The sequence below is a fragment of the Haemaphysalis longicornis genome, unplaced genomic scaffold (assembly GCF_048455015.1).
Source record: "Haemaphysalis longicornis isolate Haplotype H1 unplaced genomic scaffold, Haemaphysalis longicornis Haplotype H1 scaffold_1, whole genome shotgun sequence".
In the NCBI taxonomy this organism is placed as follows: domain Eukaryota; kingdom Metazoa; phylum Arthropoda; class Arachnida; order Ixodida; family Ixodidae; genus Haemaphysalis; species Haemaphysalis longicornis.
This window is the reverse complement of record NW_027526203.1, coordinates 440969436-440983593: the sequence shown is the minus strand read 5'-3', so window position 1 is coordinate 440983593 and position 14158 is coordinate 440969436. Positions and strand designations below refer to the sequence as shown.

Genomic DNA, 14158 nt, shown 5'->3' with positions numbered 1-14158 from the left:
CCGTTTTCCGCTTATCGGCGCGTCGTTTTTCGATGCGTTGGTGTCGTGAGGGATCCGTGTTGTTGGCGCTGTAGCCGAGGAGAAGTGACGGAGCCCAGTAGTCAGGGTCACACCTCTCCTCACAGTGGGAACGCCTAGAGCACTCACCACCAGGTCGAGAAATACTTAAAGGGGCACTGACACAAAATTTTGAAGGCGAGATAACTTCGGAGATATATTGGTGGGAACACATTTACATCATCTGCAAAATATCAGTGGTGAATACAGCTTAGAACATATTTAAAATCAATTTTAAAGTGTGCGAAACGCAACCGAGCAGCCAGCAGAGGACCACGCGCAATTGACATCCCGAGGATATTGTGTAAATAAACAACATTAAACACGTCACGAGTTTGTGTTTGCCGCTTCCGCACTGCCGGCGTTTTTCGCCGGCTCGCCGCTCCAATCGGAGGGCCGGAGGGCGGAGCTTCTGCTCTCGAGAACGAACGACCCGATCGTTGGCGGCGGAGGCGCCGTGATTTCGTCAGCTCATCGGGCAGCTGGCCGTGACCAAAGTTCTACAGCGATTCCAGGCACTCTGTTTCTATTACTGTTCATTACGTACCATTGGATGCGAAAACGCGCCGGAGGCACGAAAAGCCCACTGAGCTAGCCGCACGGTCGCTGTGCAGACGGCGGCCACGGCCGCGAAGTGGCCCAGGGCGGCGCAGGTAGCTCGAGTGATTGCTTGTTACGGCTGCACGAAATTGTCCCCAAGTCCCGACCATGGTGGCTTACATGAGAAAGGAGTTAATGATGCGATGGCTGGTTGCATTAAAAATTGCCATCTGCACCGCTTACGAGAGCGGCACTCGAATATCCGCCGCAGTGCTAAGCCGAACACAGCTGTAGGCGGACCTGTAGGCAGACCGGCCGGCTGCTCCCAGCGCACGTCTTGCCACCCAACGTCTCGAGCGTCGCGCGTCGTTCTTTAGCCGCGGTAGCATTTGCACTCGCAGCGCCTGCGTCACATCCACGGTCGCTTTTTAATTAAGCGCCTCACGAGATCAGTACGTGGGGGCATTCGCAGAAACTGCCGTCGATGCGGATTCGGCAGTGCTACGGCGGCTCTGCTCTGTGATATCCCTCCGACGGTCACGTGGTCGGCTTTGTTCACACAAAATCCATCGTTTCGCGGCACTCGCTGAAACCGAAACTGCGACTGGCCGCATTGAACATGCCTCTAATTAAACAACCGTCGCACGCTGAAGCAAATGAGGTTTCTACAGGTTATAAGAAGGTCACTAGCTACTTATCGCAACAAAAAAAACAAGATTCAAAATTTTTGTGTCAGTGCCCCTTTAAGGCGCAGAATATCCCTGTCTCAGACCTGGTGCAGGAGGCATGTTCCATCCCGACAAATATCCGAGAGCATCTTATCGTTCGGCCTCTGCCCAGGCTTATGCATCCGGTTTACAACGCCCCACGAGGATTCTCAAGGGCTCGAGCCCTCGCCCGACAGCTACCCATCCGGTCCGACATCGTATACGCAGATGCCGCAGAATACAGGCATCAAAATGCCTACGCGGTGGCAGTTATCAACCACCCGCACTCCACCCCAGTTAATGCAGTCACCATCCGCACTGATTCCCCAACTAAGGCGGAAGAGATGGCAATCGTTCTGGCTCTTACTTGTAGGCCACAACCTAGGATCATAATCTCAAATTCGAAACTGGCCATTCAAATTTTGCACGAGGCAATATCTCCTCGGATGCGCTCCAAATTCTCCAGCAAAATCCATCCACTGTCTCTGTGGAACTCGTCTGGGCCCCTGCCCATGCAGGGCTAGAGGGGAATGAGGTGGCACACATGGCGGCCCGAGAGCTTACACACCGGGCCGGCATGAACCCCTTCCCCCACCATGGCGCCAGGTCCACAAGAGACAAGCGGATACCTTTTAACGACATCACAGAGCATACCGTCTCTCCCGTCGTCTCTACCCACCAGCCCATGCATCTCTTCCACAACATAAAGTACGAACATGGAGACTCCTTCAAACGGGAGCCTTCCCAGCGAGATCCGTTCTCCATCACATTCACCCGTCAGAATTCCCCTCTCCTGAATGTCCCCTTTGTGGAGCGTATGCATCACTCACCCATTGCATGTGGGAATGCTCTCGAGACCCCTTCCCCCAATCACCAGCAGCGAGCAGTGGGAGGAGGCGCTGGGCAGCTCCGACCTGGCCACCCAAGAGCTCTTGGTTGAACGAGCCGGAATTGCTTTTTTTTTTTTTATCAGAAACTGCATCGTTTGCTTGCGTGCGATCTTGACTGTACAGGCCCAACAACATGGACGCGTGATATCGACGTGCTCGCGCATCGACGTAGCTCGGCGTAAGCAAGTGTAAAATCGACGTACGCCGAATGCATTGCTACGCACTTGTTGCGCCTAAGTCTATGCTAACCAAATATTCGCGCAATGCACCAGCGCACCGCGGCCGAATTGACGACAGGTTGGCCGACGTATTCCTCGGTGTATTCCTTAAGAGTTTCTTCCGAGGTTGAAAATGGGTTCTCATGTAAACAAAAACCCTGGTTTGATCGATCTTTGTCCGGATGAACTTTAATGATCAGCAGTTGTGAGGGCAAGCTTCGGCTGAAGCCTGTGGTTGGGCTTTTACCGCACCATCAGGCGGGAAACAAAGAGGCATGTCTAAGCACTTAACACAGCGCTATTACTTACCACTGCCTGTTGAATGGTTGACACAATAAAGGTGCCACTGTAGAAAGCTGGAACGAGGATTTTCGGCCCACACTTTGCAAATGAAGACAGGGGTGGCGTGGCCGAACTTGCAAAGTGGCCGGGCAGTCGGTTTAGGTGTAAGGATAGAAGCTCAGGGTAGCTCACCCGCCAGCTAAAACTGCCATTTATTGTACCACCCCTCATGTAATGCCTCCGCCACAGAGGCCCTTGAGGTACGAAAATAAATAAATCAACAGCCACTTCAATGCGTGCAGACAGAGATGCTCTCTCTTTTGCCCTAGACAAGGACGCACGTACCCCACCGAGGTTCAGGTGTAAGCACGTGTCTGCATCGACAGACTGGACTTCTCCAGACGTGCTGTACCAGGCATATACTCACCAGACGAATTCTTCACCGTCAGTATGATTCCTCGTAGTGGTTCACAGCCATACAGCACTCTGCAATTCACCCGTGCTTCAGAGGCGGATTTATGAGCAGTGTCCGTTTCGAGAACGTGCGCTACTCGAGCGTTTTAAGTGGCAACGTAGTTACGGTTGCCGGGCTTCTGACGTGCACTGAAACCGCGCACGAAAGAAAGCTTGCCCGGCTGGTTAATTTTTCGTCCCATCCCGTATTTTGCCCTCAGTGGATCAGGACTCGCTCGAAATGGGCACTTCGAAACGGACAAAACTAATTATTTCGCCCCAGGTCACTCTACCCAAACAGCAGCTTTTGCACGAAGCTTGAAAATAACGCAGTGGAGCACTCAGGTTGAAAACGCTCAACGCATCGTTTATTTTAACAATGTTACAATCGTAGTCTTTTTTTTTATTTATATACTCGAAGTACGCTGGAAATTTCTTTAAATACACGTACGAATGAGACTCACGTGTGAGACAAGCACAAAAAAAAAGACCTCTGGTCGGGAACACGGCGCAGCGATGTGCGTATGGACAAGTGCGTGTCGCGCTCGGCTGGAATGGCCTGCTGCTGTGCACGGTGCTTTCCGTGGCGTCTCCATCTGGGAGGAGGCGAAGCACGTGCCAGATGGATTTAAATAGAAAGTAAAAAAGAGGACAACGACAAGGAATGCGAAAAAGGAATGTGAAGGGACACGTCGCGGGACAGAACGAGCTCTCACTTGGGCCGCAGCGCTCGTCCCTCGGAACGAGATCATTGGGCTAATAAGTAGAGTCGGCGCTGCCAACAGGTTGCCGTCTCGGGCCGCTTAGCAACACGGTTGACGGTAGCGCGCTCATAACAAGCGCGGTACGCTTCGGCCGGGGGGCTCCCAATCACCTGGGACCGCGTATACTCTCGAACGAGACGCGAATATTTGCTCCAGGAATGTAATGCGGATAGCGCGTGCGCTCCAACTCGCCAAACGAACCGCCCGGTGTTACAGTCTCTGTGGAGGAGGCACGGTTCCTTTGCGGCTGCGCTGGTTGATCGCGTGCACTCATGGCCGGGGGGGGGGGGGAGGGGGGAGTCTGATCAAAAACTCGCCCGATCGAGCCATCCTTTGCTACTGAAATCTATGGTTGGACGGAAGCCCGTCTGGTCGGGGTGGGTCATGCTACTGTGCAGGCGTGAGCGCGTCGTAGCATCAGAGCCGCAGCTAGGGTGAACTGAAACTTCTAGTGCACTGTACCGGAACTAAAGCGGGCCAAGCGGCCTCCAGCCAGAGCGCAGCGCTGCTACCTAATTCCACCTGGACTGGTGTTTGTCAGCTGTGCTTACTTGGCAATCATCACAAGAGCTTGGATCCGCGAATACAACGACGTCAAGCCACAACGCGCAAAGGTCAAAGGGCATGGCCAGGGAACACGCTACAACACAGTGCGTGCAGGGACAGCACAGTGGGTGTCGAAACTGCGTTGGGGCGCTGGTTCGCTCAGTGTCGATGAGACGGGCAAGAAAATGATTTTCATGGCTGTTTCTAGATTTAAACTGGGGCGGTATTCTCGTAACTGTCCCTTTCGAAAACGTCCCTTTTGCGTCCCTTTCAACGTGACATACTTCCGGTTAAGCAGTGGGCTTTTAGTCAAATAGCGTAACTGTTCTTGCAAACGCATTTTAAAGAACTGAAACCGTATCAGAGTATCTTTTATGTGTTTATTGTTCTGCGAGCGAACCGCGACAAAAAATCGTCTGCTCCAAATCGTCTGCTCCGAGTAGCCACAGCTCATCCGCCGTGTTTGCATGGCGTCACATCCGGGTGTTCGCTTTTAGCCAATCAGGGCTCGCTCAAAAGGGACACTTTTGAAAGGGACACAAAAGGGACAAAACACGGGAATACCGCCCCTGGTCTTTCACGCTCGCGCCGGAGCTGCACACCTGCTAGGAGGCCAATCAGCTTCAGTACCGCAAGATCGCACAACGAGCAGCGCAGCGCCAACAAACCGCCCCCAACTTCTTGAAGGATAAAAGGGGAACCCCTCGCGTCGCCATTTATGAAGAGCAAGGATGGCTAAGGCGCGCTGCTTGCTGCGCTAGTTAAGTTTCGTGCTGCGAATCACGTCTCGTCAGTTCGCCCGCGTAATAAAAAGGCAGACGAAAGTGTTGCCTATGTACACAAAATAAGGCACTTGAGGCTCTTCTGTGCACTACTGAACTGCTGCCGCTTGTCCCCTAGCGCCGTTTGCGTTGCGAATCGCATCTCGCCGATTCGTTCATGCAACAAAAGAAAGGCAGCTACAAGTGTTGCCTGTCGACACAAAATAAGGCACTCGAGGCTCTTTCTGTGCGCTACTGAACTGCTGTCACTTTACGCGTTCCCTGGCGCTGTTCACAGGAAAAGTGATGGCTCTTCGAAATAAGATGAAATCGGTGGGCTGCCAAGTTCGCGTTGACAAGTTGAACCTACATCACTTCCCATCAACCCCCCCCCCCCAAAAAAAAAAAAAATATATGTAACTACAGTAATTACAGAGGTTTATAATTTTCTAACAGGCTTTACTGCGAGTTGTCGTTTTCTCAACCATTAAAAACAAAATCGGAATCCTTGATTCTAAGAACATTCTCCTTTTTTATCCCTGTAGGTGCTTAGTCCAGTTTTAAAAACACAGTTAAAAGGAGTTAAACAAAATATTTAAAAATAGAACAATCTGCCACTTGCAAAAAAAAAAAAAGAAAGCTTGACCAATCTACTTAAATGAGCATGATTTCAATGCAAAGAAGCCCTAAAGAGCTTAGCTCAATCCAATGGCTTTTGGCAAACTTCTAGCACTGAACACTGAATGAGGTTCCGTCGCTTGATCACATTGAGCGCACAGGGAAAGTGTGCTCCTGTAGTTTAACCTAAAATGACTTTATTTCCCTTAAGAAGCACACAGTTAATGGAGGCAACCTTTCTCGTATTTAACTGTGGCAATGGCCGGTTAGATGTGAGAGGAGAAATAGGTGCAAACATGTGGAAAAGCCATGGGGCGACTACAGTCTGACAGAACGCTATGATCACCGAGAAGCCTGCCGTAGTGGCGAGGGCTGCAATGCGTGGTGAGATGAATGGCATTCACGTTGCTCGCCTTGCTGAGAGGAGGGGTGGAAAAGGAATGCTTCACAGTCTGATCAGGTACTGGCCCGGAGCAGAGAGGAAATGGTGAAAGTGCCAGAAGTAAAAGCCACTTGGAATGGTTTGTACTAGAATGCCCACAGCCCCGATGCGCGTGTATACGCAACATTGACACACACACATACACACATACACAACACATATTATATATATATATATATCTGTATGTATATATATATATATATATATATATATATATATATATAGGCTCGAAGCGAACCGCTCGGTTCGAAGGTTTTATCACAGTAGGAATAGAAGAAACATTAAACGCTTAAAAACGACGACCGTACAAGTTTCATTTGAAACATGCGCATGAAGGCCTATTTGGAGAATGATGCAGAGTGAATTTTGTACAATGAACCAAGGCACCACTGAGCAGCGATTGCCTTCGTGGCACAGACCTGGCCAGGCAGGCTGCGCACGGAGTGCCTTGTGGCTCGGGAAGCAAGCGGTAGGATCGGGCACTTGTGGCGTAATACTGGTCGCAGACCGATCAAGTCCGCTGGGAGACGCTCCTGTGCCAACGGCCGAGCGAGACGCCACGACAAGGGGCTGAGAGGCGTCATACAAGAACGGCAAGGAGAGGTCGGTGGTCCGAGGAGGGCAAAGATGATAGGAACATTGGAGAGAGCGCGGAGGAGTAAGAAGACCGACATACCGCGATGACGCCTGGCTACCAAGTCTCCTGCAATGCCCTTAGTGAAGAGGAAAACAATGAAAGGCAGACTTGGATGGGACGGTTCCCTGGAAGACCTATTACAAGGAGCAGGCTCACACGAGTTTCCCTGTCGTCGACATAGTTCTCTCTATGTGGTCCATAAGCATTGTTCTGTGGGGCATATATTACACAGTATTACACCTTTGTGAACTCTCCGGCGGTGAGTCCCTATGAACACGTGGACGGCTGGTGAGGCGGGCATCACTTCTTGGCGCTCCGAAGGTCTAGCGGGATTTCGGCTCCCGAAGAGGAGGGCGTCAGCAGGGAAGGCTTGACATCACAGTCCTGGGCGTCGAGGTCGCCAGCATGGCCGTCGGCGGGCGAGGCACTGGGCGAACAGGGCTTGCGCACTGACAGGTCGATGGGCTTGTCTTGCTCGGGCAGGTCGGCCAGGCACTCCCCGTTCACGACCAGCGTCGAAGGGTGAAGCAGGTCCCGGTACGGCTTGAGAGGCCCGAACGGCAGGTAGCGAGGCGAGTAAGGGTAGGCCACCGCACCGCCGCCCTCGGCGTACAACTTGGAGAGCCCGTTGTGCGTGACAGGCGCCTTGCCGAAGAAGACGCCCGCACCAGGGTGGAAGAAGAACTTGCTAGGGTGCAGCGGCGAGATGGGCGACACAGGTGACATGGGATGGTAGGCGAACGCATCTGCGTTCGTCGGGCTCTCGCCATTGGACGACTTGGTCTCGAAGGCCGATGGGGTGGAAGCAAACGTGCTTGCCGACGACGATGGCGGTGGATAGGACGAAGCTGGGGAGGACGGCGGCTTGTCCGAAGACGACAGAGGTGAGCTGGTGCCATTGCCTTCTTCGGCCTTGGCACCATAGCCCAGCATGTCCTTGTCGTAGAGTGCAGTGAGTGGGTGCGCCGCTGCAGCCGCTGCTGCAGTGGCGGCTGCTGCTGCTGCCCCCAGCTGGTGGTGCTCGGCGATGCGAGAGTTCATCTCCGCCTGGTCCTGGATCAGGCAGTGGATCTTGAACCAGTTCGAGCGTCGACCATACCGGGACCCTGCGGATAAGCCTACAATCAGTGCACCAGACTCTTTTATCCTTTGCCTTTGCACTAGCCTAGTGCATGATGCAAGAAGAGGTGCCAGTTAGTTCATCAGGCGGCTGCCAAGCCCTGAAATTTATCCTGTTTGTAAGAGCTAAGACAGAGCAAGCTAAAATGGTTGTATGCCCCGTGCAGCCATTTAGGAGGAATACAATAGCCATCACAAAAAACCACACTTGGCTGTGAACGATGCGCCACAGAAGCAGTGTAGTGACCAATATGGCTGCATTTATTTGTTTGCAGTAGTTGGGAGAAAATTTTAAGTAAAATGCCGATCTTGGCTCCGAGAAGCCAGGTGAGCAAAGTCGTGCTGTGCTGCCTCGCGCGCACACATGGAACAGCACAGCATTTCCATATGAACAACCTTCAGCATGTTTTCAGGTGGACGTTATTCAAACATTATTTTCCTGCTGAAGTGGCAACGACGGGACGTACCTGTTAAGACTGCTTCCACTTTTGCTAGCCTGGGCTTTTCATAAATAGTCGCCACCCTTGCCTTCTCAGGTGACATGAATGTTTTAACAGCGAAGCTGTTTAGCAAATCGTAGTTTTTCGTGTCCGCACTTGAAAATACCAAGAAATTGGCAAGCGCACGCACTTGAGCGCGGGCCTCACGGCGACTGCCCGGCATTTAACAAACCAAGAAAATGCCTGGCGCTCGTGTGTGCGTGCCTCGCGACGACCGCCCAGCATCCCCAGAGCACGTTTGTCAAGCCAAGCATACCCACTTAGGGAGATTGACCAATATTGGCCAAGATTGGCAAAAAAAAAAAAAAAAAAAACACCTCTGCACTAGTCGCAATCGTGGCAACAGGCAACATCTGCTCGGAACGAGGAAGACACGTCATAGCATACACCCCTCCGGGGTGATGTTCAATGATTATCACTTCCAGAAAAATAAAAGAAGCTCACACTTATAGCAACAATGATAGAGTAAAGGTCGTTGCCGCAGTGAAGAAACAAATCGGCTGCAATCGTGGACTTAATTAAACCTTCGTGGTGGTTCCTACAGCTTTGCTACCTTCAAGTCTTACGTGCTAGTGCGAGCTTCTTTCGTTTTTTTTTTCTCCTTAACTTTATAATAACTAAAGCAGCAACACAAGGACTGCACCAAGCTTTACGCCAAGCACTGCACAGTTAAAATTTTTGCTTCATTTGCATTCGAACCAGGTGGCCAATAGGATGCAACACAGTAGACAGGGTTCTGACTGGTTCAAGCACCTTGAAGTTCCTTTAGCATGAGCATTCTGGTTCAAACAACGTTTCAGAACTCAACCAATTTGTGAGCCTATCTGGCAAAGTTTTGGCTCAGCAGGGCCAAGTAAAACTAATTTCTTGCGAATTTCTATCACAACTCAACTTTAAAGGGGCAGACAACTGACTTTTCTTTGTCCAAAACGAAAGGGCATCACTTAAAACACCTTAATCCGAGACTATTTTGCTGATAATGCCCTAGAACTTCTGAAATCTTAACTGCATGCGAGATTAAATGAGGTATTTATAAATTTGTCCTCGGCTAAAGCAACAATAATGTGCAACCTTCCATATTCCTTCACACGGTTTTTAAATCGTGCGTCGAAATCGATGGAATTGTTTGAACACGTAACTTAGTGTCACACTTAGACGGCACATGGTGCCACCTTGCAATTTTAGTGCGAAATTAAAATTATTTCCACCTGCTTATTTAAAAATTCCCTGCGGTTACCCCAGTATATAACCCCTGCTTATTCTTCATATGCCCCCCCCCCCCCCCCCCCCTCCAAAGATTTCTGGGGAGAACCCTAGCTTGAAACATTAAATACACTCAAATGAGACAAACCCTTCATGCACACGTGTTTCCTGCAAAAACTGCTCCCGGCAAGTAACACTTTAAGTGCACCAAGCATACGCACCACTCTTGGACATGCCAACCATGAGGCATTTCTTGAGCCTACAGCTCTTGCAAGAGGTCCGGTTCTTCTTGTTGATGACACACTGCCCGCTGTTCTTGCAATCCCCCAATGCTGAGAGGTTGTTGTACGTCCGCCCGAAGAACGACTGCGAATGGGAGAAGAAGGGGGAAAGACACCGTCAGCATGTGCGTCTCTGTATTGTATCACACTGTCATGAGGGCAAACCAAGAGTCTCACGCGACACGCCGCTCTAGCCTGCGGTGTTCTCATTAAATGGACTAAGGTGGGTTGTATAATGTCTCATTACTCACCAGTCTAGAATACATTTTTTGGTGCCAAGTACAGTCTCTGTCAAAATTTTCTAGGCCACGCCGAAAGTGCACAGGCCACAAAAGACTCATGTACAAGTTTACGCCCCAAGCCAGGCTGAAACGTTTTATGACAAAAAGGTCGAGAAAACGCCTTTCTTTCTCACTGTCACAAAATAATTTTGTTACAGTTAAAGGTTAAGCTTTTGAATTCTTTGTGGACCGGAAGGCTTATGTTACTCCAGGAAATTCTGACAAAGGCCGTACATACTTTGTGCACCACTAGCACCTGGCAAGGCATACATGCGCTGTTGGTGAGAACGCACAAATAAAGCTGAACGAATGAATGAATACACATCATAACTTCAGAATCATTCACAAACACCTGCAATTTGCAGGAATAAACCAAGATACACCGGGAACTTGTAAGATTATTATACACAATCTGTCTCGAGGAAGGACCGAGGGGTCAACACGCGGTGCGTATTTTCGCACTAGGCCCCCACGAAATTGCGGCTGCTCGGCGCGTGACCAAGGGAGGGATTGAACCGACGACCTCAAGATGAGCAGGGAAGAGCAGGCCAGTGCGCGGTCGCCGCAGGCCTCGGTGCGTTGCTGTGCCGCGCGGGAAGCTCCTCGAAGCAGGCCGGGTGGTTTATGCCGCTCGACCGGGGTCGCGACCGAAAGGTGGTGCGTCCGACCGGCGGAGCGCGTGCCGTGTTTGCGCGCCCCAAACAGCCGACGAGCGCGGAATGCCCGCGTGCGCTTCTCCGCACGCCGGCCGGTCGGCCGAGGCTCTCGATTTTGCGGGAACATTTCTGGGCAGAAACTTGTACCAACAGCACTGCCGGTCGCCCGAGAAAAAAAAAAAAAAAAAAGAGCGCGCTCCTGTTTGAGTGGCCGCCGCCACGATGCCCTGTGCAAACAGGCTGCAGCCGCGCCGTTAAAAGCCGCGGGGCTCCGTGGAACGAAGGGCGCTACCGGCTGCCCGCGCGCGGCTCGGCCGATTAATTGCTTTGGTCAGTCGCGCTTGAGTGCTCGCCGCGGGCTCCGCCGGGATCGCGCCGGGCCACGCTTGAGTGGCTCCATTCAAGGCGCGCTCCCCATTCATCGCCGGCCAAGTTCAAGGTTTGTCCCCCGATCATCGGTGCCCAGTGGACACCGCTCGGGGGCGTGGGAACGCGCAGGCACTTTGCGCGGTCCGCCACCAGCATCACGACCGAGATACTTGAGCACTACTTCGTAACAGAAAAGGCCACAACTTGCCCTGACGTGCAAGGCGAGGAACTTTTCAGGCTCATTTCACTCACTGCAGTGGTTTCCGACACGATACGCGTGGGCACTAAACTGGCAGTGGAAATCTTAAAATCATCCTGGCCCTTTTTCAGCCACCCCTCCCACCTTTTAATCCGCCACACTGAAACAACCCCGTAAATGACATCGACCCAGAATTCGGCGAGTTACGTACCCGTCTCTATCCCCCTTCAGGACCACGTAGCTGCTGCACTACTACGAAATGGGTTTAGGCCATTTCGGTGCGGACATTTCGGTGCACGGACACATTGGTGTGCGGACATATCGGTGCGCAAACTTTTCGGCGACCGAATTATCGGGTGCATGATTGTTTGAAACAGACGTGATATTTTTATTTCCGCATAACGTGGGTTATGGACAACAATCTAGTGCAGTGATTGCACTTTTAGATTGATACCGTGTTTTATTTTTACCTGGTTTTTAGCAATTGAACATTTGCATATTTTTGTTCATTGTTTCAAAATTTCGTCGCACAGATTCCCCCTCTGAATTAATGATTGCCAATAAAATTCCCAAGCTTCAGTTAAGGAGACAGAAACTTCGTCTCGATTTCCTCTGCTCACTTACTAACCATGAATTGGCTGTCGACCCCTCCCGTATATATCCACCCTGACTACAAGACACACGCGGCACCACCACCCTAGATCGCTAACACCATACCATGCGCATAACACCATACCATGCGCTAACACCATGCCATGCGCATACTGATTCCACTCAGCCACGTACCGTGGCTGAGTGGAATTCCATTACTGAGCCATACTCGTTAGATTCTGTATAACCCTGTTTTTTTGTGTGTTGTTGTTGTTTGTGTCTTGGTATATTGGCAATTTCAATGCAATGTCTGCCCCCCCCCCCCCCTTTTTTTGTCCCTTTTGCTCTTTTTGTAATATTGTGATATTCAAGTGCTCGTCCTGCCGGGACCACAACTGTGGTCAGCCGTATGTATTAAATAAAATTAAAAAACACCTCGTTCAGGGCCAGTCGTACAGCCAACTGGTGGAGTTATTTTATATGCTTTTCTTTTTAATTTACGCAAGACGTTAATATTCGCCATTTTTGCGGCATGCAAATCAGCTAAGACAATTAGCTGGTGTTTACGATGGCATAATGCATTTTTGTGCAATTTTCTCTAAATAAAAGGCACACTCTCACTATCCAAACAAAGCTGCTTTACAAACATTCGGTTGCCCCCCAAAATGCCGAAAATTTTAAGAGTTACATGTAAGCGCGCTGTCACGCTCAAATTAATTTGCAAACACAGTTGTCGCCAGCTTTTTTTTTTTTTTTTTTTACGGACATATCAGGATATTGTCGTAGAAAAAGAACTGGCCTTTTTGAATACAGCTGCAGCTTCTATATCTCCCAAATGATAAATTAACAATTATTTGCCCACGGTGACAAAATATTACGCAAAAACGCTTCGAGTTGCCAAACCTGGGGCCAACACCACCTAGACGTATTCTTCGGCCCCGGATGCGTGCCGCCGAGGCGCGACTGCCGAGCGCCTTCTGCCGAAACGAGCGTCTCTCCTTTACCGGGCCGGGGGAATAACGATTCCAACGAGGCGCCACTCATTTGCGCGCGTGACCCACATGCGAGCGCGCCCGTTCCTCCCATCCTCCGCAGCGCATTCCCGTTCGGTTCCGCCGCCTTCCCGGACCACTCTCCGTCGTCGCTTTCGTCAGCGGTCGCCGTTCGTTATTCATTATTCCCGCGCCCAACCGACGTGCACCCCGGAGACTTTCGGCGGCACTTAAATGGCCCCCGGTCGCCGACACGATTTGACAGCCGCCGCCGGCTCGAAGGTCGCCCGCGTGCGGCTCCCGTCGGTGCCATCTTCGCCGATTGACAGGGAGGAACCCGCAAACCGGAGCCAACTCGACGGCGGCAGCAGCAGCTCACGATTCCGCGCCGGCATTACCAGACGTGGCGACACAGCGCATACGAGGCAGGAAAGACATTTTCCTGGTCGGAGGGGTTTCGCGGTGATTTCGCGCTGCTACCTTTAATGTTGAAACGAGCAGTTTGCTTGAGAATCTAGTTACGGGCCTCCAGTCGAACTTTCGGTCCCAGTAATGCACGCACTTTTTCTTTCCTGGGTTTGAAGACGACAAGAGTGCTCAGAATACCGCGCTTACAATCGCGAAACAAACAAAAAAAAATGTCTAAGCTTGAAAACTGAACCCAGATGCATTTGCAACATTTCGTCGCAATTTATCCCCGCTCACAGATCTCACAGATCTGAAAATCTTACAGGCCTAGCGGAGTTCACGGTCTCCGAAGCGTCACCGCAGTGATGCATGAAAAAGCTGTACATTCACCATGAGCTCACACAACCTCTCCAATGCGCAACAAGAAGTCACCCGAAGAGCCGCTGAGGACACGATGGCCACTATCGTTGGCGCCTGTCGACCCCATCGAGTCTTCAAGTCGCGCATGGCATGGGCACCCCAGACATTCCTCGCTTTCTTCCATTATAAGAAGAAAAAAATGAATAGGCTGGTTTGGCGAGAGCTGCGACGTCGTTTACACATTGTAGAAGCACAAGTGACACCCCCGTTTCTCTACCACAGGG

The 14158-nt window shown here is 51.2% G+C and overlaps 1 protein-coding gene across 3 annotated transcripts in view; it reads right to left on the bottom strand.

Annotated features, from left to right (window-relative positions):
• Nucleotides 1-3488: 3488 nt before the first annotated feature.
• Nucleotides 3489-14158, bottom strand: part of LOC144155837 (uncharacterized) — a 148097-nt gene continuing 137427 nt past the window's right edge. For 2 of the 3 annotated variants that reach the window (XM_077687515.1, XM_077687516.1), the window contains 2 exons: nucleotides 9959-10103; nucleotides 3489-8033 (listed from right to left, as the gene is read on the bottom strand). In XM_077687515.1, the coding sequence (XP_077543641.1) occupies nucleotides 7216-8033; nucleotides 9959-10103 (963 nt within the window). In that variant the 3' untranslated portion in view covers nucleotides 3489-7215. The remainder of the gene's footprint in view (nucleotides 8034-9958; nucleotides 10104-14158) is intronic. The other variant, XM_077687514.1, reaches the window with a different exon arrangement.